At 36.3% G+C, this 25353-nt stretch overlaps 1 protein-coding gene across 1 annotated transcript in view; it reads right to left on the bottom strand.

Moving 5' to 3' along the window:
* Nucleotides 1-25353, bottom strand: part of USP9X (ubiquitin specific peptidase 9 X-linked) — an 80554-nt gene that overhangs the window by 34585 nt on the left and 20616 nt on the right. Inside the window, exons 12-24 of the mRNA XM_086477383.1 lie at nt 24597-24733; nt 19299-19432; nt 14594-14681; nt 12576-12918; nt 11075-11170; nt 9204-9415; nt 7251-7491; nt 6892-7041; nt 6678-6798; nt 6057-6187; nt 5527-5805; nt 2774-2899; nt 250-375 (exon numbers count right to left, since the gene is read on the bottom strand). Of these exons, the coding sequence (XP_086333509.1) occupies nt 250-375; nt 2774-2899; nt 5527-5805; nt 6057-6187; nt 6678-6798; nt 6892-7041; nt 7251-7491; nt 9204-9415; nt 11075-11170; nt 12576-12918; nt 14594-14681; nt 19299-19432; nt 24597-24733 (2184 nt within the window). The remainder of the gene's footprint in view (nt 1-249; nt 376-2773; nt 2900-5526; nt 5806-6056; nt 6188-6677; nt 6799-6891; nt 7042-7250; nt 7492-9203; nt 9416-11074; nt 11171-12575; nt 12919-14593; nt 14682-19298; nt 19433-24596; nt 24734-25353) is intronic.

Raw genomic sequence — 25353 nt, 5'->3', positions numbered from 1 at the left:
ACTTACAGAACTGGTGCGTTTCTGAATTGACACCAGATTCAAGTTACAATCAAAGAGTTACAGAGAAAAGGAATTTGGAATGGAAAATTAAACTGTGATATGACAACTGACATATACTAGACTCTGAAATATATTACCAAGATACCCACTTAAAAACTCATCACAATCTAAATCTAACCTGGCTGACACTGTCTATTTTGTAAACAAAGGAACAGTTATACAGAAAAGAAGTTGCTTAGAAAATCTTACCTTTTCATAGATTTTACTAATCTCCTCATTCGAGCTGAAAACCAGCTGAACTGACCCACAACCTGATGCCCAAACAATTTTTTGTACTGCCCTAATAACACAGATGTCAGGGATGTATTTTGAAGCCTGAAAACGAGAGAAATAAATCAAAACAACATTAAAATGCAGTTGCAAATGACATGACAATAGATTTTAAACGATCACAAATGTATTTTATAGAAAGTTAAAGTTAAAATTTTAAAACTTAACAAAGAATTGTTCCTTAAATAGAAAAAAACAGACGATGTATCTTGAACTGCATTTGTACTTCACTTACGTAACGTTTCATTTTTTACTAGAAAGCAGTACGTATGTCAGATGTATTAGAGAATATTAAACCGTAATGCTACAACTAGCAGCAATTAGAAGAAAGTGAGCATTTTTGAGAAGTAACCAGCAACTCTGATTCTGAGTAAGATTTAGCAGAAACTATCTACTTCAATGCTAAAACATTATTGATTTGGGGGAAAAAATCCCAACAAACCACCAAGGATGCATGTGGAAGACACCCAGCCTCTTAGGTAACGTAACAAGTTGAAGTTATTTTAGGGTTTATCCCCACCATGGTACTTACAGGGCTTGCTGACAGCTAGCTAAACTAACACTTAACAGGTATGTGATTGGCATACAAAGGGATTCTTCTATACTCAAGCTAAATAGGGTTTAAAATGATTAACAACACAGATCATTTATCTCATGAACACAGAATCACTCCAGTATTTTGGGCATGGTCTGAGTTAACATCCAATAGTTTCTACTGATACACATACATTACAAAACATACCACAACTGCCATTAGCGTCAACTTTCAAGAAAACCCCAAATCTATCTGAGTCTGTAGATTCAAAGTAGAGCTGTCCAAAAAAGGCAACCTTTAAAAGCAGATGCTAGACAGTTCTTAAAAATTTCGAGTTCCATTTTTCTAATGCTCAGACTTAATCAAAAAAGGCGACTAACTGATAAGCTAGCTACAGCAGGAAACCTGAACAATGTGCATTCTTGCTATTAATATGGACATTAACAGTAGTTACAAGAAAAATAACAGGTATTTCATCTTTGTCACAAGCAAAGCAACCTTACAGTAACAGCATCACAAGAAAAATTTGTCACACAGAGAAAGAACATATTTTTTTAATCTCATTGTAGTTTCAAAATCCTGAGGTACCAAATTTTTTTAAAAAGGTGGAAGATTTCTTTCCATGCTGTACTCTTCTGTCTGGCCTGTGGAAACCATGTTAGATTTATTTTTTAAAAATGGTGAGGTCAGTTGAAAAGAGCCTTTGACCATCAAAACATTAAAAGGAAAAAAAAAAATCTTTCAAAGGCAAACTACAATACATATGAAATTTAGCAGTTTTCATAATTTCAGAAAATTGTAAAAAAGTTATTTATTAGAAGTCCTCCAAAAAGGACAAAGGTACAATTAAAAAACCTTTCTCCATAACTCACTTCAGAAGACATTTCTTCTGGGGAAGGAATTTAATTAAATCAGAGTTCAACTGGCTGGTTTTACACAATCACCTACGGATGCAATACCACCACTAACGGAAGGCAGATGGTTCAGTCTTGCAGTCTAGTACATTGTGCTTTCTTTAGATACTGCTCTTTGTTCAAAAGAAATAGTGTTCTCTTCCACGTTAAGGTGATAATACAAGACTACTTTTATTTAGATAGCTCAGAAAGGTTTGGGGGATATTCTATACAATATAGAGAAACAATATTCACTGCTTCCACACTGGAAACTGAGGGATCCCAGTTCACCATGGAAGAGGAAGTTGCAGTAGTTCCGGTTTGAACTTCTGCTGAATTCAGCAGAAATTGCTACTGTATTCACTAACATGACTCATAATTCCAAATCCAAATGGGGTTTGGTCATACCATACAGATAAGACTATTATATTTGCAAAGCACATTGTTTAACCCTACCGAGTAGCACAACCCAATTTTTCACTTGCATTATTAATGCAGTTTTCCATATATAAAGATACGCTGGCAACAATTTGAGACTTTTATCTTTCAGTATTTAAAAATCTCATTCAAAATTTTAAAACTTCCTCCTCTTCTCTATGTTTCTGTTCAGGAAGAGAGTATTACTCAGAAACCAAAGCATGAAAGACCAAAAAAAGAAGACAGTATCACAAAAATGCTTCAAAATGCCCCTTAACTTCTTTAAATCTATCAAATTTCTAAAATTCTGATCTAAGCACAACAATATTCACAATCCATTAAAGAGCCTGTACAGAACCTGCCTAGTTCACTTAAGCCTCTCTATGCTATTCAACGCTCAATTTCATAATTGCATATGGAAACAATTCATTAAATACTTCTAATTACTTAACAGTTTATGAATCATATGAACATTACCTAGAATGTTTCATGACATTTTAGAAGGCAAGTCCTTGTCTGACAAAGCAATAACTTTAATGATTAAAAAAAAAAAAAAGGATACACGAAAACAAGGTGATACAGAAAGGATTTCACTTACCTCATCAGATATTTGCTGTGCAAGACGTATTGCTACATTTCTTAGCATGCATTCTGAAGTTGGATTAGGAATGTTCTGTAGGGCATTCTGTAGCACCACTGCCTGGTCATGCGTAGCCTGGTTTATCTGGAAGAAAGTATTTCTTATTTTTACACAGAAAAAAGCAACCAAGAAGATATGAAAAACTAAAGTTACTTGGAAATGTTTGGTAGAAGTAGGTAAGATCTGGGAAGCAAAACTACTTACAGAAACTGCAAACACCAAAACAAATAAGCCTCCTAATTTTCCAACAGATACCATCACGTCTGAAGACACTGTATGCTACAGGGTACGATCACAGAGTACAAGCAGTTAAGAGGAGAGGCACTTACTCAGACCTATTTAGGTTTGGGGCCTTGTTTATCGACCAGATTATGTCAACTTAACGGAATATGCTTAGAACTACAATGCCTCCTTCCCTTTCTGCTGATGTAGGAAAGAAGGGTTTGCTAAAACAATGGGTCTCCCTCTGGATTAGCTAATAGTGTCCTGACAGAACATGGTTGCAGCATTCATTATAGTAATTTTAAACATTTGAGTTAGGGCACTATTGAAGAATTCTGTTCTGAATTCTCTCTCCTGTTCTTTATCTTACTTTCACAAAAGACAGGTTTCATCTTTTCCGTATTGGTTTGAGCACAGAGTTCCTTTTCCTTGGGCTGACACAGCTTCATAGTTTTGAAAGTTCAAATCTGAAATGGTTGTTCTCTTCTCAGACAAACTTCCTTGAAAGACTATGTGCTGTGGTTACACGTTACAACTTCTTGTAAAGGAGTTTCTAGTACCTTTTCATCCAAAAAACCTGTCTCAAATGCTGCTAAGAAGACACACTGTGGTGACGTTCTGTAACATCTGGTGCTGGTCATATCCCTTTGCTTTGTCAGTTTCACTAAGAAACTGGATTTGGGGAACAAAATTACAGAACTCCCATTGAGAGGAATAGAGCTTACTCAGTCAATTAGCTATTGGAAGTGGACTGTAAATGATCAAACACAATGTACATGGCAGCATATCACGATCTATGTACCAGAACACTATGTTTAACATTATTGATTCAATTTTCTATGAAAGCAAGGAAGAAAATAAAAATTTAAAAGGTCCTAGTGACAGCAGCAGACCGGTAACTGGAAGACTGCAGACATGTAATGTTGGTTACCTCATTCTCTTAAGTACTGATGGAAAGCAAAGACAGAAAGTTACGCTGTGGTACTTATGGTTTAGGTGAGATAGATGAAAGGTATTTATAAATATCTCACCTCCACTCCAAGGTGCATGCTCATTGGTGCTGCAGCAATAAAAAGTATCAAGACCAAAGTCCTTCAAACAGGACGATGATGTTAGCAAGAATAACCATGTTTTTTTCCAACAGATCAGTTAATAATAGTTAGATGTTTGCAACACTGAACAGTGAATGCTAGCAGTCATGGACGAATGCTACTACCTCCTAAGCGGTCAACATAAATCTGTTTCAACCAGCACTTCAAGACTCAACTGATGTCATCTGTGTTCCAAACTGCCTTTTGAATAATCGTCATAGGAAAACAGTGCAGTAAAATTTACTCATTTTAATCTGACAAAGGATAGGGTGGCAAACACATTTGCTTTAAGAAGTTTCTATTATATTCTAACAGAAGACATGAAAACGGATCATCACCTTTATATAACTGTCAAGAATTTTGATTTCCTTGAAAAAGAATGAATTGGCTATCTTCTACTAAATGCAGCTAACCGGAACAGGTATTTATTTTTCAGACTTAAGGGGAAGGCGATTTTCTGCTTCAGAGATGGATCTCAGTAAATACTCTGGAAGAAAGTACTCTGAAGTTGGGGTCCTCTATGTATCCTTGTGTACAGGTTGATAGCTCAAGCAACTATTTGGGATGGAACCTCACAAAAGGGAGGGGCGGGGGGAAGCAAGCTGTAATACCTGGAAGCAAATGCCCAAGGAAGGGCAGCAGCAAATTTTAAATTTCGGGCTCTATGCTACATGCCTACTCTAAGAGGGCAGATATAAAATCTTGACACATAACATATTTGTCCAGATTTAGCAAAACTAGTCATATTAAACATGCACAAAATTTACTACTATAGACATGCAAGATCACAGTTCAGAACACCTGCGTTACACTTTCCCTTTCCAACTCTGAGAAATCTCAGGGCAGGACACCTTTCATCTATCAACACTTAACTTGTCAATGTACCTAGCTGTTCTCTGCAAGAATGTTCTACAAGGAATGCACAGAATTAGGAATCTAGCAAGCCAAAGACTTATTATTGTGTAGAAAAAGGGCTGGCATGAGTCAACGTCAGTTCTGTTGGGTTTATGGTCTAATCGTTAATAGGAGATACAAGAAAATCAGAGGCACATCCTTCAATAGACTCAACAGCTCAAAAGAATCAGAACTTGCATTTACGGGACAGATGTACTTGAAAACGGAAAGCCACCTGTACTGACAACCATGCAAATCACTGAAAATCATATATAGAGCAAGTGGATCTCACACCTAACTTTTCTACAGTCAGGAAGAAACAGGATTTGTTTAGTAAATTGATCTCTTTTTTTAGAATTGTCAGACAACATTATCTCAAAGTACCGTGAGTTCTTGACGTGCAACTCACTCAAAGAGATTGTCAATGGAGAGCAGACAGATGTTGCTGCAGAAAATATAAAACCAGAGTACAGTGCTATTTGCAGCACGGAAGATTTGTATTACCGGTGAAATTGTACTCGTGCCTTCCACAACTGGCTGACAAGCTTCTGCCACAGCTCGAACATGGCCATATCCAATTGCTGTTAGCAATAATTTGGCTATTTTTAGAGCGTTAAGGTAGGCACCCCTTCGAGTTTCCATATCTGCATTTGGCAGGAAGTTATTTCTAGTCAGCATGCTCAATACAAGAGGCAAACCACCACTTTTCAAGAAGTTGTACTGGAAGTCACTAGCATCTTCTCCCAGAGGTGCACTGGCAGGCATTAACAAGGCGTAAACTACCTGTAGAACAAAATACAGAGTCAGCTAACAGAAATGCACTAGCTTGAATATACATAATTGAACATGAAACTATGTTGGAATACTACTTAAGCAATGCTTTGACAGCACTGGCCATACACCAGTTTATTCCAGTAAATTGTTAAGTATTTTTTGTTCATTTCAAACCAGAATTTGATCTTAGGCTTCCGTAACATTGGATTGCCAAGGAGCGAGTTGAAGACTTTTTAAAGAACAGGCAAAGCATCACAAACCTCTGTTAGATACAGCACTTGTGAGGCAGAAGGACCAAAGAATAGAGAATCAAGAGATGGACTAAGGCTGCTTTCCCCAAGCTTTGCATGATCTAAACAAATAGCTCTTAGTTTCTCAACCGTAGTGTTATCTGCAATGAAAACACAACTTATAAACATTCTGTAACAAAACTAGTCCAAAACAAGCCAGCAGTATTTACAATTATAAATCTGAAAAATTTGAAGTGTATCAGAAAAGTTGCAAAAAGCATAACTGACGGACAAGATCAGACTGTGAAGTGTTCTCTAATGATTGTTTCTGTCAGTACAAAAGTGATCCTGTTAAAGCAGTGCTACAAAACCATTTCAAAATACAATGCTTCTACCCATTTTCACTGCACCAAACTGCACTGTGGCACTGAACCCCAGTACCAACTGCAAACTATGCAACTTTGTATGACAGACAAGAAATAACTATTTGGAAATACATTTACTAGCCTAGTTAGGATAACATTCATGAATTACAGTACCAATATATTACCAGAAAGTGGAAAATACTCCCCATCTTCATTTTTATACAACAGGTGAGAAATTATTATACAGGATATTACAAGATAAAACAGGGTAAAATTAGAGTTTTACCTGGTGGCATGAGCTTCATAAGAACACGTGCTCCATCTCTAAGAGGTGGCATATTTAGGCTACTGCCCAAGTCTGCTACTTGCCAAAGAAAGGAGATGTATCGAGGATGCAGTGACATGATCTTAAAATAAGCAAAGAAAAAACCCCATAAAAATCAACGAAGACAAACATAGGGGAAAAATGCTTTTAAACTGTTCATTTCAGATATGCTTACCACTCCAGGCAAACAGCTTTCAACTTCTGGATTTGGCCCATCACTGTAGTGATTGCCATGGTTGCCCGGAGAACCAGTCGAAGAGTCGGAAGAACTATCTGGGCTTGAGGGCATATTAGAATTTATCTGTGTAAGCTTAGCTGTAATTAGCTGAAAAACACAACCACAGTTTTAATACTACACACAAATGAAGATTCTTTACTAAATAAGCATCTGATACAATGTCAATGGCATAATACAGGGAAGAGGAATGGAACTATTTCACAAGAATAAGTGATCCTATGCATGGTATTTTTCAAGCATTTACAAAAGCAAAGTGACACCTGAATCAGCATAAATAACCAACCTGCAGCACTTACCGTCTTATCTTTGAGATTCAACTGCCCAATTAATTTTCTATCATCCGCAGGGTCTACCAGCTCACCACCAATGAACAGCTCTACTTTTGTGTGTGCGCTGTTGGCTTTAATACGGTTGAGAATACAACGCCGCACTTGGCCAATTGTGTCGTTTGTATGAGACCAAATATCCAAATCTTCCACCTGTCGGCCTTGGTTTGGAAAACGAACTACCAGCGTGATATGTTTACCACGGAAAGCTCTGAAAATAAACAAACCAGATAAAGTTATTTTTGCCCTCACAAAATAAATTGTTTGTCCTGCTGTTTTTGTGTTGCAGGTATTTCAACATCCAATCTTTACATATGGTGATACACTCCAGCATGAGCTTCTGTGAAAGCCCCAGCAATTATGCAAACATAATATACACAGAAACTTTCAAGAAGTCACACTCCACACGCACGAGCGCATTAAACCTACAGTCAACTTTACAGTCTGGTTCGGAACATTGACAGAATTTAAAAAAGTCTCTTATGAAGTTTTAGATCTTTTCTCTGCCTTAGTAACTTCCTGATCAAAACATGCTAATAAAGCTCAATCAGACTGGCAACTCTGTTTTGCTCAGTTTTAAATACACCAAGATCAGAAAAAGCCATCAGGTCATCAAGTCTTAACGCTTTCTGTCAAGAGCTGTTAGAATTTTTATGTTAGAATTTCAAATTTAAAAATCAGAATGCTTTAAAAAAATTAAAAGTGGTCAAAAAAAAGAAGAAACGTTTTCACACTAGCAGTGATCACATTTCACACAATGGCAAGGAACTCATTAGGAAAGATGTGCCCAGATAAGCCCAACAAACTAATCCCATGCAACAAAAGGCAGCAAGGAGTCCTCATAAAAACTCCTTGCTAACCAGGCCCGTGAAGAAGTTAGGTCAACCAAATAAGCAGTCCATATAAAAAAAGATGCACCCGCAATTAACAAGAGAACTTAGTTAGGGCTAATCAATCAAGATATACAATAAAAATGCCATAAGAGCACTGCAAATCATGACCACATCATGAAGAAACAGCAATCTCTTTGCTTTTCTTGACAGAAAGGGCATTTAAAATAAGGGGACAACAAACCCTCACCACAACTTAAAATGTTAGCTGCATCACAAATAAATCCACAGCAATCTCAGTGTATTTCTTAGGTATTTTTGAGACTTTCTTCCCACAGAAAGCAGATACTAACACTGAAACATTTAAAACGGTTTTCTGTTCTGCTTTCCTCTCTCAGGAAATAAAGAGTATTTTGTTTGTGAAAACATCTACACAACATTGGATTTCAGCATTTCCTTTTTCTTTGTACCAAAGACTGAGTTAAAGAAGGAGCAGCTAGGATTTAAGCGAAGTTTTTACTCAAGGACAAGTATAAGAAGAGTGAAGGCGTACAGAAAGTAAATATAGTTCAAAGTGCCGTTCTCTTTTTCCCCTTTTTATGAGGAACTGACACAGAATATTTCACTTTGAGATAATCCTAAATTTAAGCTTACAAAGCAAGATTAGCATCTCTAGGCAACTCTGGAAGATGAAGATACACATTAACAACAAGTTTTTTGTATGACAGGACTATGAAAAACAGAGAAGCTTTGCCCATGCTAACTTAAAGAATAGTATTGCTTTTAAATAATTATCTGAAAAAAAGAAATACATCCAAAACAATCTAGTCACCCAACAAGAACACCAGAAACAAGTTTATTCTCAGGTCTGCTGTCCCTTTCATATATGCCTATATTTGCCCGATCTTTCAAATTATTATTTTTTTCTTTTTACTACAGATCAGTTTCATGAATCAGCAAAGAAACTGGAAATTTCAAACTCTATAAATACATTCCCTGAATAGAAAACCTTCAGCACATAAAAATCACAGATATATGAGTAATATTTTAGTTATCAGAAATCAAAATCTCCTAAGTGCATTTTCACATGTACCTTGACATAGGTAGAATAGTTCTCTCTTCATGGTAATCACTGTCACATTCATTTATATACTCTCTTAAAACAGTCAACACTCTGACCATTCGTATTGCTTCTTGTCTTGCACAATTGATACTGTCTTTGTCTCCATCCAACACACATAATGTATCATAGGAGGCTTTCAGACGATCGAAACAGGATTGAATGAAGTCTTCATGAATCACTACCTAATTACAGTAAAAAATTGATGCAATTACAAGAAACATTAAAACTGTCTTTCCAGTATGACAATCCAATGGTAAAAGTAAAAAAAAAACCACCCAAACAAACCACCACCCAAATCAAAACCTGGTAAGTTAGTCTATAAAGCTTTTTTATTCCACTTTAGAATAAACTCCCATTGATAAATACCTCTAATTTAGTGTGCGTTTCAAAAATCTTGCCTGTCATCAGTAGCTATAACTAACTGTACAGTGCAAACTGGCACTTAAATAGAAAAAGTGAAAGTTTGCACAGAGAACACTAAATTGGACTTCCTTTTATTCATTTCCTTAGACTATGTTAAAGAATCTCCAGCTGACAGTCTACTACAGGTTAACTTACTTTACACTAAGTGTGAACACAGAACATTTACAGACCATCAGAACAACTATCCCCCTCCTGCAATTCACATAACCCAGTTCCAAATACACTCTTTTCCTGCATAAACTCAGAAATGGATTTTTGAGCTAGATTCAGTATAGCACCAGCTGCAGCAAACTTCTTCCCTCTGCCTGATAGCTAACACCTCCTTGCTCCTGACCTAGAATGGCATAAAAACTACAGTACCACCGTAAAAAGTCTGCAGTGTCTCCAGGTAGCAGTCCACAATAGAAACATTAACATTCACAGCTATGGCAGTAAACCACAGTCCTGCAGCCACTTTTCTTAGAGGCAGCTCAGGAGCAGAGGAGTTACCAGCACACTGAACCAAAATACTTGTGTGCATATTAAGTATATCCAACGCTTCCTGGAAGTGTCAGATCTAACCATGCGCAGATGGACAGATCTATGCGTGCTTAGTAAGCCCAGACCTATAGCAAGAAAGAAGCATACAGCCCATCTGCCACTACAGTAAGATATAGCTTGAACGGCCATAAATGCACCACCTAGAGCAGCTGTGCTGTATCTAGCAGCCTGGCAGCTCTGAAGACTGTAACAGCGTTTTTGAGGGCAAGTATGAAAATTGGAGTTTTAAGAAATACAACTGGCAAGCTACCAATTAGACATCATCTGGAGGACAATATTCCCCCCAAATTTGTGAAATCCCAACAGGTCACTTCCTCTGACCTTTCAGAAACTCATTATCTCTTGTCTCTGTCCACTGAAATGCAGCTCCAGGCAAATATTAACGTAGGGACATAATATCTGATTTGCTAGAGCTCAGCTTGACCATTGTATAGAAACTCTGTGACCCTTTGTAAGGGACATGACATAAAATAAGAATAGATTAGCTTGTGACAACACTCAACAGACCCATCCTTTGAACATACTAGTACAAATAAGTATCACAACTGCAAGTTCAACAAAAGGCTTACCTAAGTATATGATATGAGCTGTTTTCGGAGTAGAAAGAGCAAATACGACAGATCAATTTAATATGAAAAATTTACCAGAGTTCAGTCTGCAAACATCAGAAAAAACCTCTTAATTCTGCACCTGACAAGCACCTGATGGCTGAACTCAGGAGTATACTATCCAAAACATCAGAACTATTCTGTTTTCAAAGCTTTCAAATATAAAAATATCACCAGATTCAATTTTACCACTTTTTCCATCATACTATATTATATTCCAGTTTTCTGCTTGCTTGGGTTTTTTTTTTGGTTTGTTTTGTTTTTTTTTACCTGATTAACTTGTAACCTTGGGCCAAGATTGGTATAGATCTCTTTAAGAAGATCTATTGCTCTGCTTGCTATGTCATCACTTCCCTGAATCACGACCTAGCATAACAAAAAAAAAAAGCATTAGAACATCTTAAAACTTTATGGTATAAAATTTAAAAATGACGACATAAGTATTTGACACAACAGTATGTCTAATTATTTTACGACGTGAAAGTAACTTAAATGCTCACTTACAAAATACAATCAAGACAACTTACACTAAAGTTAATTATATAATGAGTCAAAATTAAAAGAATTAACTAGTTTAAAGGAGAGTTCAGAGTTGGCAAAAAAAGTAAATGCTTTGTAAACAGAATAAAAGTAGAGGTTATATATTCATCTTCACATTTCCATTTTCACTAGTTTCAGAGAATAATCATTTTTTCAAATGCTTGAACAATCTACTTCCCGAAAGACTTAAAAACAGAATTTTAAAGTATTTAAATGTCTATGAGTGGGTGGAAGAGGGACAGGGAAATAAGTTCTGCTTCTAACCTGATAACCTAAATTTTAATTACTAGCCAACAGGTCTGAAAGCCCTTAAAGAGAACCCCTGTAGGATACTGAGCTGAAGCTTCATGCGTTCTGTCATGCTGCCAAATGGCAGGGCAGATCCAAGTAAATGGATTCCCACAACTAAAACATGCTAGCATTATGTGGGCACTTTACACACAAACACTGTGTGAAAACTTATTCATATAAAAATTATGATCTACTTTGGTTTTAACTGTTATCACCATGATAAAAACATCTAACCCTTCAACAAGCCACAACCAAAATTACTGAGGACTGCTACAGATATTATATATGGCAGGTTTTACAAAGCACAGCCATGATAATCATACGACAGCGTGCTACTGAGGGTTCTAATGCAGCTGTTGAAAACTAGAAATACTCTGAAAAAATTAAGTATCAAATTAGATACTGATGTTTTCCACCAGTAGTACTGGCAAGCTTCAGAAAGCTATAATCTTCCCACTGAAAAGCTATAACCATGTTTAGGCAAGATGTTGTGAATATAAGAGAAATGATCAGACCAGTGATCACTTGGTCTGATCTAGAATCACTCCAGTTAACCATACTAGAATGAATGACATGAACTGGCTTATGAAGTTCATAAAACAGATTTTAATTCTAATGTGTGTGAGACAGAGAAACCTACAGATTATTCACCTGGAACAATCCTTTCTTCTTCAACAGTATAGGCAAATTTTTAATCTCATGTGCATACTCAAATATACTTGATGTTTCAAATAACTTCCCATTAAACATCAGTCTGCAAAGTTACCAACTTGAATACTTGCTGAGAAGACAGATGAGTCAATAACCATGCATTTAGTTTGAAAAAGTAGCTTTTTGTAATTTCAGTCTATAACTAATAGATCACACATTCCTAAAAATATAAAGAGACTGAGAAAGACTTAGCAGTTAACTTTTCAGATGATTCCTCCAATTAACTCACCCTCCAAAGGTAGTCTAATCCTATTAATTCCAGATCATCCATCATATAGGCGCGTCTCTTTGCTACTAGCTTTCCTTCTCGACAGTTCACAGCTTTGAAGAAACGTTCAAAACATTTCATTCCATTTTCTGTTAATAGGGAAGGATCCAGCTGAAGCACATTATTTTCAAAGAAGTCCTTATTAATGTCAGGGTCTAAGTCTGGTTCATCCCCCATTAGTTTGGAATACCATTTAAAACAGGCTTCACGATCACAAAGATAAACCGCATTTTCAGCTAAACACTTCCATATTTGCTTCGCCTGAGGGGCACAGAGCCACAGCTGACCATCCTTCAATAAAAATCTTGAGCAAAACAAAGAGACAATTAACAGCACTGTCTAATAGACATTTGGAGTTACAATTCATTAAAAAGTACAAGCAAAAAGTTGAATATGCATATCATACATGTATATATCATGAGTATGACTCTGTAAACTTTATTTACATCATCAGTCCACTCATAATTAGCCCCATGATTTCTTAGTAAGTTTGCATCAACAGCTTATAGTCCAAACAAAAAAGGAATAAAATTTGGCAAAAAAAGTTTTACACAAAAATACCAAGCACTGTTTACATACTATATACAAAGAAATGCACCTCTCCCAATGTAAACTACTTAATTAAAAAGACATTAAATTATTTCTGCAACGATTCACTATGTTTTAGCATTCACTTTAGCAAAATCACAAAATAAAGTACGAATTCTACGGAGTAGAGCCAGAAGCAGTAGCTAATGAACTGGAAATTTGTCCTTTTATTTAGGTTTTTCATTTGTGTTAAATTTTTATTAAAGAATTATTAACAACTTAAATTCGGAGAGCTAACACTGAGAATGTTTCAGGAGCAACAAGTGATAACCCAAGTTCTTCAGAATAATTTTTCCGATTCAAAATCTTTTCTATGCAAAAGAAATCAGGGACTAAGCTATGGCACTTCTCTTCAGAAATTGCTACCTATATATTCTACCTTTGACAGCCATAGCCCTGACTTCATAAATTCCTTTATATTAACAACTAGTGAACTTAAAAATTGTAACTTCCTTAAATTCAACAGGCAGGAATGATAAATTAAGTCTGCTATCCATATGCTATTGTGTAATTTTATTAAACAGCTGTTTAACACCTCAGTTTAATTTATAAAAATCCTTGGTAAAACTTTAAAAAGTAGAAAAAGTCTCCCTCACAACAAGTAAAAATACTTCAGAACTGACGGTTTGACAGTTCTTGGGTTTTTACTTGTCAAAAAAAAAAAAAAAAGGTTAAAACCAAGTAAGAAGCAGCTGACATAGACATTAGAAAGCATTAAAATACTGCTGCTCTGCGATGAGCAGAGGTCCTTTGTTTTCTTATTTTATTCAAACAGCAGCTGGTCAAAATCATCCAAATAATTTTTTTACTCCAACATCTAAGGCTCAGTTGCTGACAACCTAACATCAGTGTCTGACAAAAGCGGATGTCAGCTTATGAACATGGATTTTAGTCTCGTGTGGTACAACAAACAAGCACACATGGACATATCCCTACATGGAGTATTTTAAATTTTCAACTAAATTACCCCAGTATGTGTGTAACTGTATCCATATGCACATTGTATTCAAGTCAGTAAGGTTCTGCACACAGACAGAAAAAGCCCAAATAACTCTTAGCGCAGAATCGGAGCCTTGGATTGCCAAGATCCTAATAAACTTTATTTGAATATTCCAATACTAGCATAGAAGACCTTTGGGATTAAAAAACCAAAACCAAAACAACTAACCAAAAAAAAAAACCAACCCAACCACCCCAAAACCAGCAACCAACAAACTAAACCAAAACCAAAAACCCTTCGGTGTACTTTTGCATCTGCGTTTTGAAAGAAGTTAACAGAGCAACTTAAAGCTAGGTCAGAGGAAGACAAACCAAGTTGTTTTGTTTTGTTTTCTTTAAAGTGTTAAAAGTATTCTCACAGAAGTTAAACAAATAATCAACTTAAAACTAACCGTAAGAAGTTAAGTCGCTCCTGTACTTCCTGCACATGACTGTATCTGCTTCCTGGTCTTACAGTTTGAGGATCATATTCACCATGCTCTGCAAATATAAAAAGTTTTATCAAGACCATACATCGAGAAAAGACATGGTGACTCTAAAGGACAAGACGTGTTTGATGACTTGTTAGTCTGTGTACAATTAAAACCACTCAAAACCCAATATATTTTCAGTAAGGCATATGGCAGTAATTTTCAGCAGCCTGCTACCAGTTAGTATTTCATCCTAAATTAAAATAGCTACAGGCAAAAACTACTGAGGTCTATAATCAAATCAACAATTATGCACAGATACACGTGGTCATCGTTCAGTATAATGAAAGTATTACAGAACAATTAAGAACTTAGATTCTACTTATTCCAATCATTTTTTTCCTTATTTCAAGTAGTCAGAAGTCAGTTAAAAGTATACCAAGCATACAATTCAGATTATCCAGTGTTTTCTCTGAGGATGCTTTAGTTTTGTCACAAAGCACCTTTTCCAAAACTTCAGTTTTCCATTTTTAAGGCTTTTCCTCTCCAGAGGAAACCACGACACCAATTTAACATCTGTATAAGCAGCTACTATGTATGTGCCATCACTCAGAGGAGGAAAGTATACAACAACTTTATTTACTGCAACTTTCAATGCGCAAAACCAAATGTCTGTAATACTGACAAGCTTGGAACAGAAGAAGCTGAGTAATTTGAAAGCAAGGGAAGAAGTCAAACTTTCACCTGCATTTTACCAAATCTCAGCATAATATTTTGTTTAACAAAGAGCTGTTTGCTTCATAGGAACCTGGGTTTGGTGTGGTTTCGTTTGGTGTTTTATTTTTTATTATTTTGGTTTGGGGTTTTTTGTTGGTTTTGTTTTGTTTTGTTAAATTGAAGAGATACAATCTAGATTTGTACTTGCACTACCTCGATCTGTAATATTTCATCATGACACATGTTCATTATGACAGCTCCATTATAACCTAATTAATGCTGTATTTCTTATTTGCAAACGTATACAGATTACATTTAACTAAGATGACTCAGCTGTGGGAGACTGTATCCAGACTCATAGCAAAATTTACCTTCAGAACTGAAAATCAGTATCACCTATTATATCAAGGAGACGGCAGGGAGGTGGGGAGCCAAACCAAACAAGTCTAACAGCTGAAGTGCATCATCAGTGTTTCAAAATTAGGAGAAAAATGATTGTCATAAATATTGCTCTCTATATACAAGTGCAAAAGATACAGTAGTTTAAAAATAAAATAAAAGGGAAAACAGAAGACTAGTAGTTAACTGATGTCTACAAAACTGGAGACATTATGTTCACCAGAAATCCTTCAAAATTTTACATTATAATCTAATGAAATGAGCATAAATGGGCAATTATCCAAAGAAGAGAGTGACAAAAATTCTGAAGAAAGAGTATGACGTAGCAGAATAAAAATTACTTAAGTATTAGAAGTAGAAAACCTGAAAAACACGCTGTGGGTCTAGCAGAGGAAACGATTATGGTAGATAAGCATATTGCAGAGAAATTAAAACTAATTACTTCAAGTGTTGGGTGTTTTGGGTGAGTCTCTGATTTATCTTTTAGGGGAGTGGGGGTGTTGTTGTTGCTTGCTTGTTTTAACTATGGGGACTATGTGGGCTTTTTTTTTCCTAAACAGAGCTTAATTCACAGACACAAGTGTCAACAGTGGCAACAACAGACGAATTCAAGCATTAAAAGGCCAGTCAGTTGCCCAAAGGCAGTATAGGATGTATTTAAGAATTCTGAAAAACTCTGAACTAAAAAAAAATTCAGTCTCCTTAAATATTCTCCATCTCAGCTTCTTTTCACATTTGCCTGATTTATTTTCTAGACTGTGCATCCCACAGCAAGTCCAAGGGTGAGCTCCTTAAAAATTCTTTCTACATACAGGAACAGAAGAATAAACAGAGAAATTACAGAGCAAAAACTGATTGGTTGAAAATTTAAGTATAATTAATGATAAACACGCATAGAAGATCATACGGCACAATTTCTACAAATAATTAAATTTCATTAACACTTTGGGTTTATTACTTCAGAAAAACAGAAGATAGATGAGAACTGGCAGCAATCTTTTATAATTTTCAAAAGGTCTTTGATAAATAGTCAAAGAGATGAAGCTGTGTCCTCCTCCTTCAGGACTAGACAATGCAATAGCAGTTGTCTCATCTCACGGAGGACATTGCAGAGCTGGAGGAAAAGGTGAGTTGAGTAGAAGAGAAAGTCACAGATCACGTAAAAAATTCTGAAACGTAGATTAGGCTTTTCTGTAACCTTAAAAAGGCAATCATATAAAAGGGAGTATGCTAGAAAAGAATACACATTAGTAAGTAAGAGGAGAATAGGAACACTGTTCTCCATCACAGAACTATGAACACAGAAGACTATGGAAGCCTTCAAGGAAAATAAAATTATGACAAGTTCAAAATTATTATAATTAAAAAAAATAAATCCCAAATTATACAGTAATTGTGGCATTAACTGCCAAAAAGATCTGTGGGCAACTGGATTTTTATTCTATCGCATTTGTTTGACCTGTGCTGTTTGGATATTTGCCTTGAATTTTCTCCCTCTATCTCATTCACCTTCTCCAGCTAAGCTTAATTCTACAGCTGTCCAGTTCTTTCTTTGTCTTCACAATCATGATCCTTCTTTCTTCCCCTTTCATTTATGCCCTTCCCTGCCCAACCCCCACCCCAGGCATCTTTTCTCCTCTGCCAGGAAGGCATGGAAGGCAAACCTCACAGTGCTCTCTCCATGTTCTGCTCTATTTAGTATATAAAACTGAAAGAAAAGTTGCACAGGAACTGTGTATTACAGTCTTAGTACAGTATCTGGAACATTAGGAGATATTTTCTGGCTGCCCTTAATCATGTAACAAAGCATCTAACAAAAATATCCACACTATTGTTTATCTGGTTTTGTACTCTGATGCAAAGAAGAAGTTGTTCTGCAGCAACTTTATCTCAAGAAAGCACAATTCAATTGCTTTGTAATTAGATTAAATTTAAACTCTTTGCACACTTGTAGTTCCTATTGTGCTGAAGATGTTTATATCACCGCTTTACCAAGTCATGATAGTTGGGGAGGGGCAGGGCACTGGAAGATGGTTTTTGGCACAAGAGAAGAATCATGCAAGACATCAGGCTAATTTTTCTGCCAAAGTCATTGACAATTTGATAAATAAACAATATCGTCAAAAATGACCTTCCGGCTTCAGAGTTCAAACCCCAGATTTCATAGCTGGTCAAAGTCCAAGAGACAGAGAGAATCATAGATTCTAAGCTACCCATATAGTTAAGATGCAAAGTTCGTTATAAATGAAATTGCATTTTTGCATCACTTTAGCAAGGTAAAGAGCGCTCCAACAGCTCACAGAAGTTACATGAAATAATACTTTACTATTCCACCTTCCTGGAGAAGACTAAGTCTAAGACAGTATGGCTTGAGAACAAAGCATTAAGTATTATTTTAACATTAATTAGTGCAATGCTATCATTAATTAAGGCATTTAAATTAGGGCAACCCCCTTCATGTACTCCCGAATAAAGAAATGTAACTGCAGTATGCAGATTAAGCTTAAATGTCATTCTCATTGGCTGAAGTGATCATCTTCATATAGCACCACTATTCAAACTTGTCTTCAAGGCCGTATTTTGGATACATTTTATGAAGTACTCAAAAATTAAATGCACTCCAAAATTAAAGGTGACCAGGCAACTTACCCAAGCATCGGAAGACACACAAGCATGCTTCACAATGTGCAAATATCCTATCCTCTCTGAACATCTACACTGAATTCCAACATAACATACTGTGTCATTTTTGAGGAGTAACTGAAAGGCTGGTAGAATCTTATGATGCATGGGTAGAACGGTTCCTAGTTGCAGTCAGTAATGTAGATGGGGGTTGGGGTGGGATAGATCTCCTCCTCTCACTTCTGTTGTCTTAATTCAACATGAAAAGTACTGTGGACCAGTGTAACAAGAAGTTTCCTGGTCCATCATTCTCCTTCACTTCCCTACTTTTACCTCAGTAGCTAAAAAACTAATTCAGAATAAGAGTGTAAACGCAACAGCTAAGGGCTGAGTTTAGCCTGAAATATATAAACACTAACATGATGTGCTGCCAAAGCATAGCTGATAAAAGCAGCGAGAAAGCAACTAAACAGAAATGGGAGTTGCATGGTAAAAAGAAACCGTATCCCTGTGGTTTAAAGTCCTTCTCCCTAACAAATTCCAAACACTGGCTTCAAATAGAGGTGATCAAAAAACTTCTTAAAGGAGACTACAAAAATTCAAAACTAGAAGTCAGACAAAATCCAAGATTATTATTAGGATATCCCCCAAAAATAACCACCCTAGCCTAACTAGGGCAAGATGATGTTTATCAATCCACAGATAAACAAGAGCTGCCACTTCCCCATATTCTGCTGTGAAACACACCACATCTTCAATTATGAAACGAAATGTCTACATTTTAAGCTCTTCTTGCCCAATCAGACACTACAAAGGCTACCAAACCAACAGATGCTCAGAAATTGAACAAATAATAGATATTTCATTATGAGAATTTGCTTTTCACTCCATTTGCAACTGGAGTTTTCATACACTCTACTTATGAGGCAACTTTTGTTTAAAAACTTACCTTTAGCGTACTGCCTCATGCTTTCCATATAGGCAGAGAGGTTTTCTGCAACCAGTGTAACTAGGGCATGATTGTGCTGAAGCTGATTGATTAAGTCATGTCGGTAAAACACATGGGGACTTCGCTGAGTTTGACTGAAATTAAAATACAAGTGTTAAAAGCGGAGAAGTCTTGCACCTAACAGTTCAGAAATCAATTTAAGAAACTCTTTGATGCAAGTTCCAAATTTTCCTAAAAGATCTCTAATAGAAAGCATATTGAGTCTCTGACAATATTTTTCCTTTTTTCTTTGACACACCAACAGTTCTTACCAGTTATTAAAAGCAGTTAATTTATGAGGATCATACAGTTACAGTATATATGAAAAATATCGAAGCAACCTGAGCAACTCAGTATGCTGGAGGGAGGATATTTGCAGCAAGACAGGAATAGAAATGACTGCCCACAAACTGCATAGTAAAGATGAAGACCCTCAACTGCAGTATAGCTACAATACGTGTAATCACGTTTTCTTCCACATCCATCTAATGTTCTTTTCTAAATTTAATATTAAAACACTAAGTAAAACTAGGTCAATTTTCAAAATGAAAGCTCATGGTCTTATAACTCTAGTGAAGAACACTAGCCAATAATCACATCAATTCTTTCAATACTTCAAAAAAATTTCACAACTCTGCATTGTTTGTTTTTTCTAACAATAACTATCTGAAAAAAATGTTGGTACAAACGTAAAAAAGCATAGTTATGCAGATCATATAGGTTAAGAAAACACAGAAAAGTCCAAGAAAAGAAGTACCTCAAATAATTAGATGGTAATTCAAGTCTATTATCAAGATCTGACCAAAAATGCTGCTCTTAAACAACACTAGACATATTTAGATTACAAAAGTAAACTGCAAGACAAAACACAGAGCTTGGGTCTAAAACCCACATGCCACCAACACTATCAAATTCTAAAATTTAGGGACTAATCACCTCTGCAGAAGTCTCAAAATGCCTCTATTTCTGTAGATCAGAGCACTGATCACGGCTGCACAAAGAATGCAAATTTGTGCTGCTTTTCCACGCAAAGAGAGAAAAAAAGAAAAAGGGGCAAGGCCGGGGGGCAGGGCAGGGTGGGAAGAGAGGCATTCCTCATTGCATTGTCACTCAGCTGATCCCACAGCCTGCCCTGAAGAAATGCAAACATGATTTCAGAACTGTTCTCCTTTCTTTCAACATGGAATGGATTACAGGCAGGAATTCTCGTCCTTCCTAGGAAACAGGGTCTCCATACTACGTGACCTACGGCACTGTACAGTATTGCCACGCCTTCTGAGAATAGTAGGGAAGGCAAGAAATCCCAGTTTCAGCATCAGCTGACAATGATTTTGCAGCTGATAACCACATTTCACTGTAGATGTAACAACAACAGACAAATTGGTTCATTGGGCCAAAGATCACTGTCAATCTGGGTTTAGAAGACAGACGCCATCAACACCCTTTCAATAATTGTTATCTGCAACCACCAGAATTTGGCCTGCTAAGAACAGAGGTCTGCAGAATATTAAATTTCATAATATGTAGAGCTTTTCAAAACAGTTTGAAAGAGGCACTTAAAACACAAATTGTATTTAAAAAACAGCCCAGACATCTGTCAGAGAGAAAACAAAATGGATGGAAGCATGAAGGAAGAAAACACACAGGACTTCATACACCCAGAAAGAACATCCTCTGTTTTCACTTTCAGAAACTTTCCAACTACACTTCATTCCATCTCCACCAACCCTCCTTGCTCAGCAAAAACAGCAGAAGACTGGGTGTTACTATTTTAGTGGCTACCTGAGGTGCCACCTCTAGACAGAGTGATGCATTTACAAAGGATAACAGTAAATAAGAACACTGACTATTTGGGAAATATATATGATTAAACAACTAAAGGAACAAGCAGAAGCAAGATGGCGTATTTTGCAGAATCAAACTACTGGAGTGTATGTTTACATACTCATGATATTACACATTTGCATCAATCTTACAAAATACAGCAGAAAGAAAGCTTTACTGGCAGAAGACTAAATAAATCTTCTGCATTAGACATCTTTTACTTTCCTCCTTTCTCAACGTGCACGAACAGAAGATTTGGACACACGGATTCACCTTGGTTAGCAATTGCTTCTAAAAGTTGAATAACTGTAATAACTATATGAACTATGAGTTGTTACACAGCATTTGAGAGCAACATTTAAGATGTTATTTTGATCATCTGCTAGGACAGAGTCAAAGGCAAGATGACTGTCTTTAGGCACAGAAAAAAGCTGATCTGACAAGACTTTCTAGCACGCTTTCTAGAATTAAAGCAAACTCCACATGTAACGGTAGAATTATTCCTTAAGCATCTAACGTTAGGCTATACGATGATGTTGCATTGGGACATATTCCTTTAGTAATAACTGAGCAAAGTGAAAAATTTAAGTTAACAGCAAACCTCATCTTTTGATTGTTTCTACTAAATGGATGCTGAAAGCCAATGCATAAGAAGAAAACTGGTATTTTTAAATGGATGTCAAAGTACTTTGGAAATACTAAAAATGACATTTCATAGTTAGAATGCATACTTGTTTGCTAGAAAAATAGTGACAAAGTGACAAGAGCAAGATTCCAAACAACTTAATTTAAATGGATTTTAAAAAACTATTTATCTATACATATAACTTGCCCAACAGAATACTGCGCATGTAACAGCTTTTGAAGTTGAGAGTTCCACTAGATGAACAACTGTACCATTAAAAGCAGACATTAAAGGTCCAAACAGCAGTGAACAAACCCAGCAACTCCTACTGTTTAGGCTAAAAAGTGACTTAAAGCTAACATCATTGCTGCCTTAAAGCACTAATGAAACCCCTAAACTCTTACAAAAGGTCCTCTCAGTGCTCAGTTAAATCTCCTGGGCAAGTAATTTATGAGACCAATCTTACTCTGCTTAAGTAGATGCAGGTCAAACTTAAGTGCTTGGAACTGGTCTACAGGAGGCTCTACCTCCTCAGCCAACTGAGAAAAATCAAGATGATTAATTACATGTACACTAAAGGTCAGTATGTTGAGTTAATAAAGTTGACTGTTCCTTCACATTAATAAGCATCCTTGCACCCGTAAGAATCCTTGTACCTAAATAAGAATTATTTTCTTACGCGGTTGCAATTCTGGTTAAGCTAAACTTCCTGAAACATGTAGCATTCTTTGCGGTCAAGGAGTGAAAATTTTGCCAAAGCAATTGTATAACCAATTTGTCACTTTGCTCAACTGCATGAATAACAAGCAACAATTAAATCCTCCTCCTCAAAAGAATCTCTACAGTGCCAATGACATATGGTAATTTATACTTATTTTTGCCAAGAATCAGCAGCCTTAGCTGCTCTGGACCAAACTTTTTAATTGCCAGTGACAATCCACTGAACCACCCCAAAAGAGCCGTATATAGATTATGGGATTAATGTTGCACACAGAAAGCCCTGCGAAATGTTTTTGAGGCAGTTGTCACAAACATCTGTTTTGATCTATTTTTGATCCAAATTCTAGGACATTAGAGATTAAAGTTTAAGTCAGATAAGGTAAGTTGAAAGGAACGGGTGCTGGCTGCAGGCATTACAATTTCCAAACTGTATCAATGTTAACAGTTATCAGAAAACTCAAGAGGACTGGGAAGTCATTGATTACTGCAAAATGATGTTTTCACTCACTAGGTTTCCCAGTCACCTGGACAATAATACTACCTGACTAAAAAAACCTCCCTCAACAGTATCTTACTAAACAAAGGCTTCTCCACAGGAAGACGTCTCTAAGTCCCTTGATTAAAACCTTTAATTCAATGTTTACCTTCCTGCCGCACATGTTTTCAAATTCTGCATAAAAATGAGGTATTATTACACACTGCAATGCAGACTTCCCTGAAATTTTTGGAATGGAAGAGATGGCGGGGGCGGGGGGGGAAAGAGAGATATTCAAGCTATCTAACTGTACATATACCATACAGGGACCCTAAATTTCCACAATCAAAAGAAGTTACGTTCCTCCCAAGATTAATTCAGAGCAGAAACCTAATCAGTGCCTTGAACAAGCTCTGCTTCAATAATTACTTAAAGCAAAGACTCTGTTAAGGCATCGTGCTAAAAAGCATTCAACTTCAACAAGTACCACAAATAACCAGGTAGCTACATTCGCCTGTATCTTACAGTATGTAAAAAGTTAAGGACTGCAAGACACAGAAAAGAGACTTATCTGCTAATAAGCAGGTAACTTTGTGACCTTGTTGGAAAAACCTCAAACATACATTAATATGAAATGGTAAAGGACTAAAATGCCATGAAAATTGAGAAAGATGTTGCAAACTAAATGAGTAAAGAAACCTTCAAAAGCCAGCAATGCAATATTAGCACAGCTCCTTAAAATAGTACTGGTAAGAAGACAGCATTGTGTAAACTGAAGGGTTATTTTCTTCAGCTTTCCCTGCCTTGATCCTTCCTTTAAGCAGACTGTAATAGCAGCATTGATTTGAATAGTTTACCGCTTACAAGAATTAAAACAAAGCAATTATGCAACACTGATAAGCAAACAACAGTTTTCTGGAATTTGTAAAAATCCTGATGTGGACACAAAAACTGTCAGGGGCACAGAATCTCAGATATTCCTGCAGTGAGAAGACATTCAAAATAATGAAAACAAGCATGTATATTTTAATAAGTCCAACCAGACAATGGCTCTTCTTTTTTTCTTCCTTCTAAAAACATACCCCTCCACCCCCCCAATAAAACAGACACAACACATTTCTAATCTCTTCCATTCAGGAGACAGAATCAGCAGAGCATTTTTCCCAGACAATAAAAGTCACCTTTGATTTCACATATATAAACTAGATGACCTGTATAAATATAACAAAGAATAGCGATGGGTAGGTATGTTTGTGCGTGTGTGCATATGTACGTATATGCAGGTAAAATGTATTTATACTCTGTAAGCAAATTCCATTGTTAGGCAGGGAAGTCCACAGATAACAGAAAACCAAACAGAGATTTTCCACAAATCAGACTACTATTCTAAAACTCAATAAATTAAGTATGTTTTATGAAACAGTTAATGCTTTCTTATTAAACCTAGGTGTCTGAATTTTTAGAGGCCATCTACGCACACATTAAAATAAACTCAAGAACACCTTCAAACACAGGTTATGATTTTTCTGCCTCTTGTAGAAAAATTTTAAAGTTTGCCTCATTCTAACCCATTCAATCTTTAACAGACAAAATTTTATTTGCATTCCATTCTTACCTCAAGTTTTGTGGTGCTTCACCAAATAAACTGCAAATTTCTCTAATTTGTTTCAGCGCAGGAATGACCCATTTGTCATTTGTGCGAAGCTCTTCTATAAAACGATCTATCCACTGGATCTTTTGTGTATCTCGATCCTCAAAGAACAAGCGTTCATAATCAAAATCAAGTATATTGCAGAATTCCCTTACTTTGTTCGTTTGCAAGACAGAACAGAACAAAGCCACACAAATACTAGATCAACTGAGTTCTGAAGCATACAAGCGTAAGAAAAGCATTTGAGCAGCACTACAGGATGGCAGGAGCTATTAGTTTGTTCGAAACTCTCTGCCTTCAAGCATTCAGGACGTATTTAAGAAAGCCTGTGGCTAGATAGGATCATCAGTCTTTAAATAATTTGCTCTTTCTCTTCTTTCTTTTATTTCTACTCACTGACACTCAGAGTAAACTGCTATAAAATATCAAGAAACAATGAGAAACTGTTTCTTGACAACAAAGAAACAAAACCTGCCAGCTGCTGTCAAAACAGACAATGGATTAATTTCGAACCACGATGAATTATTCTCACAGACTTCCACAGAAGTTTGGGTAGGGAAGGAGAGCATGTAATAGTTTTCACTGTCCTTTGCTATCCCTTTCTAATAGTATATGAGACATATAAGGACTTACTGAAAAAAACCCACCCAAACAAATTAGCATAATCGACTTTGGAAAAAAGGCAAAGACAGGAGGGGGACTGCTTTTCCTTCCTCCCTAT

Source organism: Leptosomus discolor, chromosome 1 (genome assembly GCF_034619465.1).
Source record: "Leptosomus discolor isolate bLepDis1 chromosome 1, bLepDis1.hap2, whole genome shotgun sequence".
In the NCBI taxonomy this organism is placed as follows: Eukaryota; Metazoa; Chordata; class Aves; order Leptosomiformes; family Leptosomidae; genus Leptosomus; species Leptosomus discolor.
Note: the sequence above shows the minus strand (reverse complement) of the source record. Positions and strands in the feature narration are given on the sequence as shown.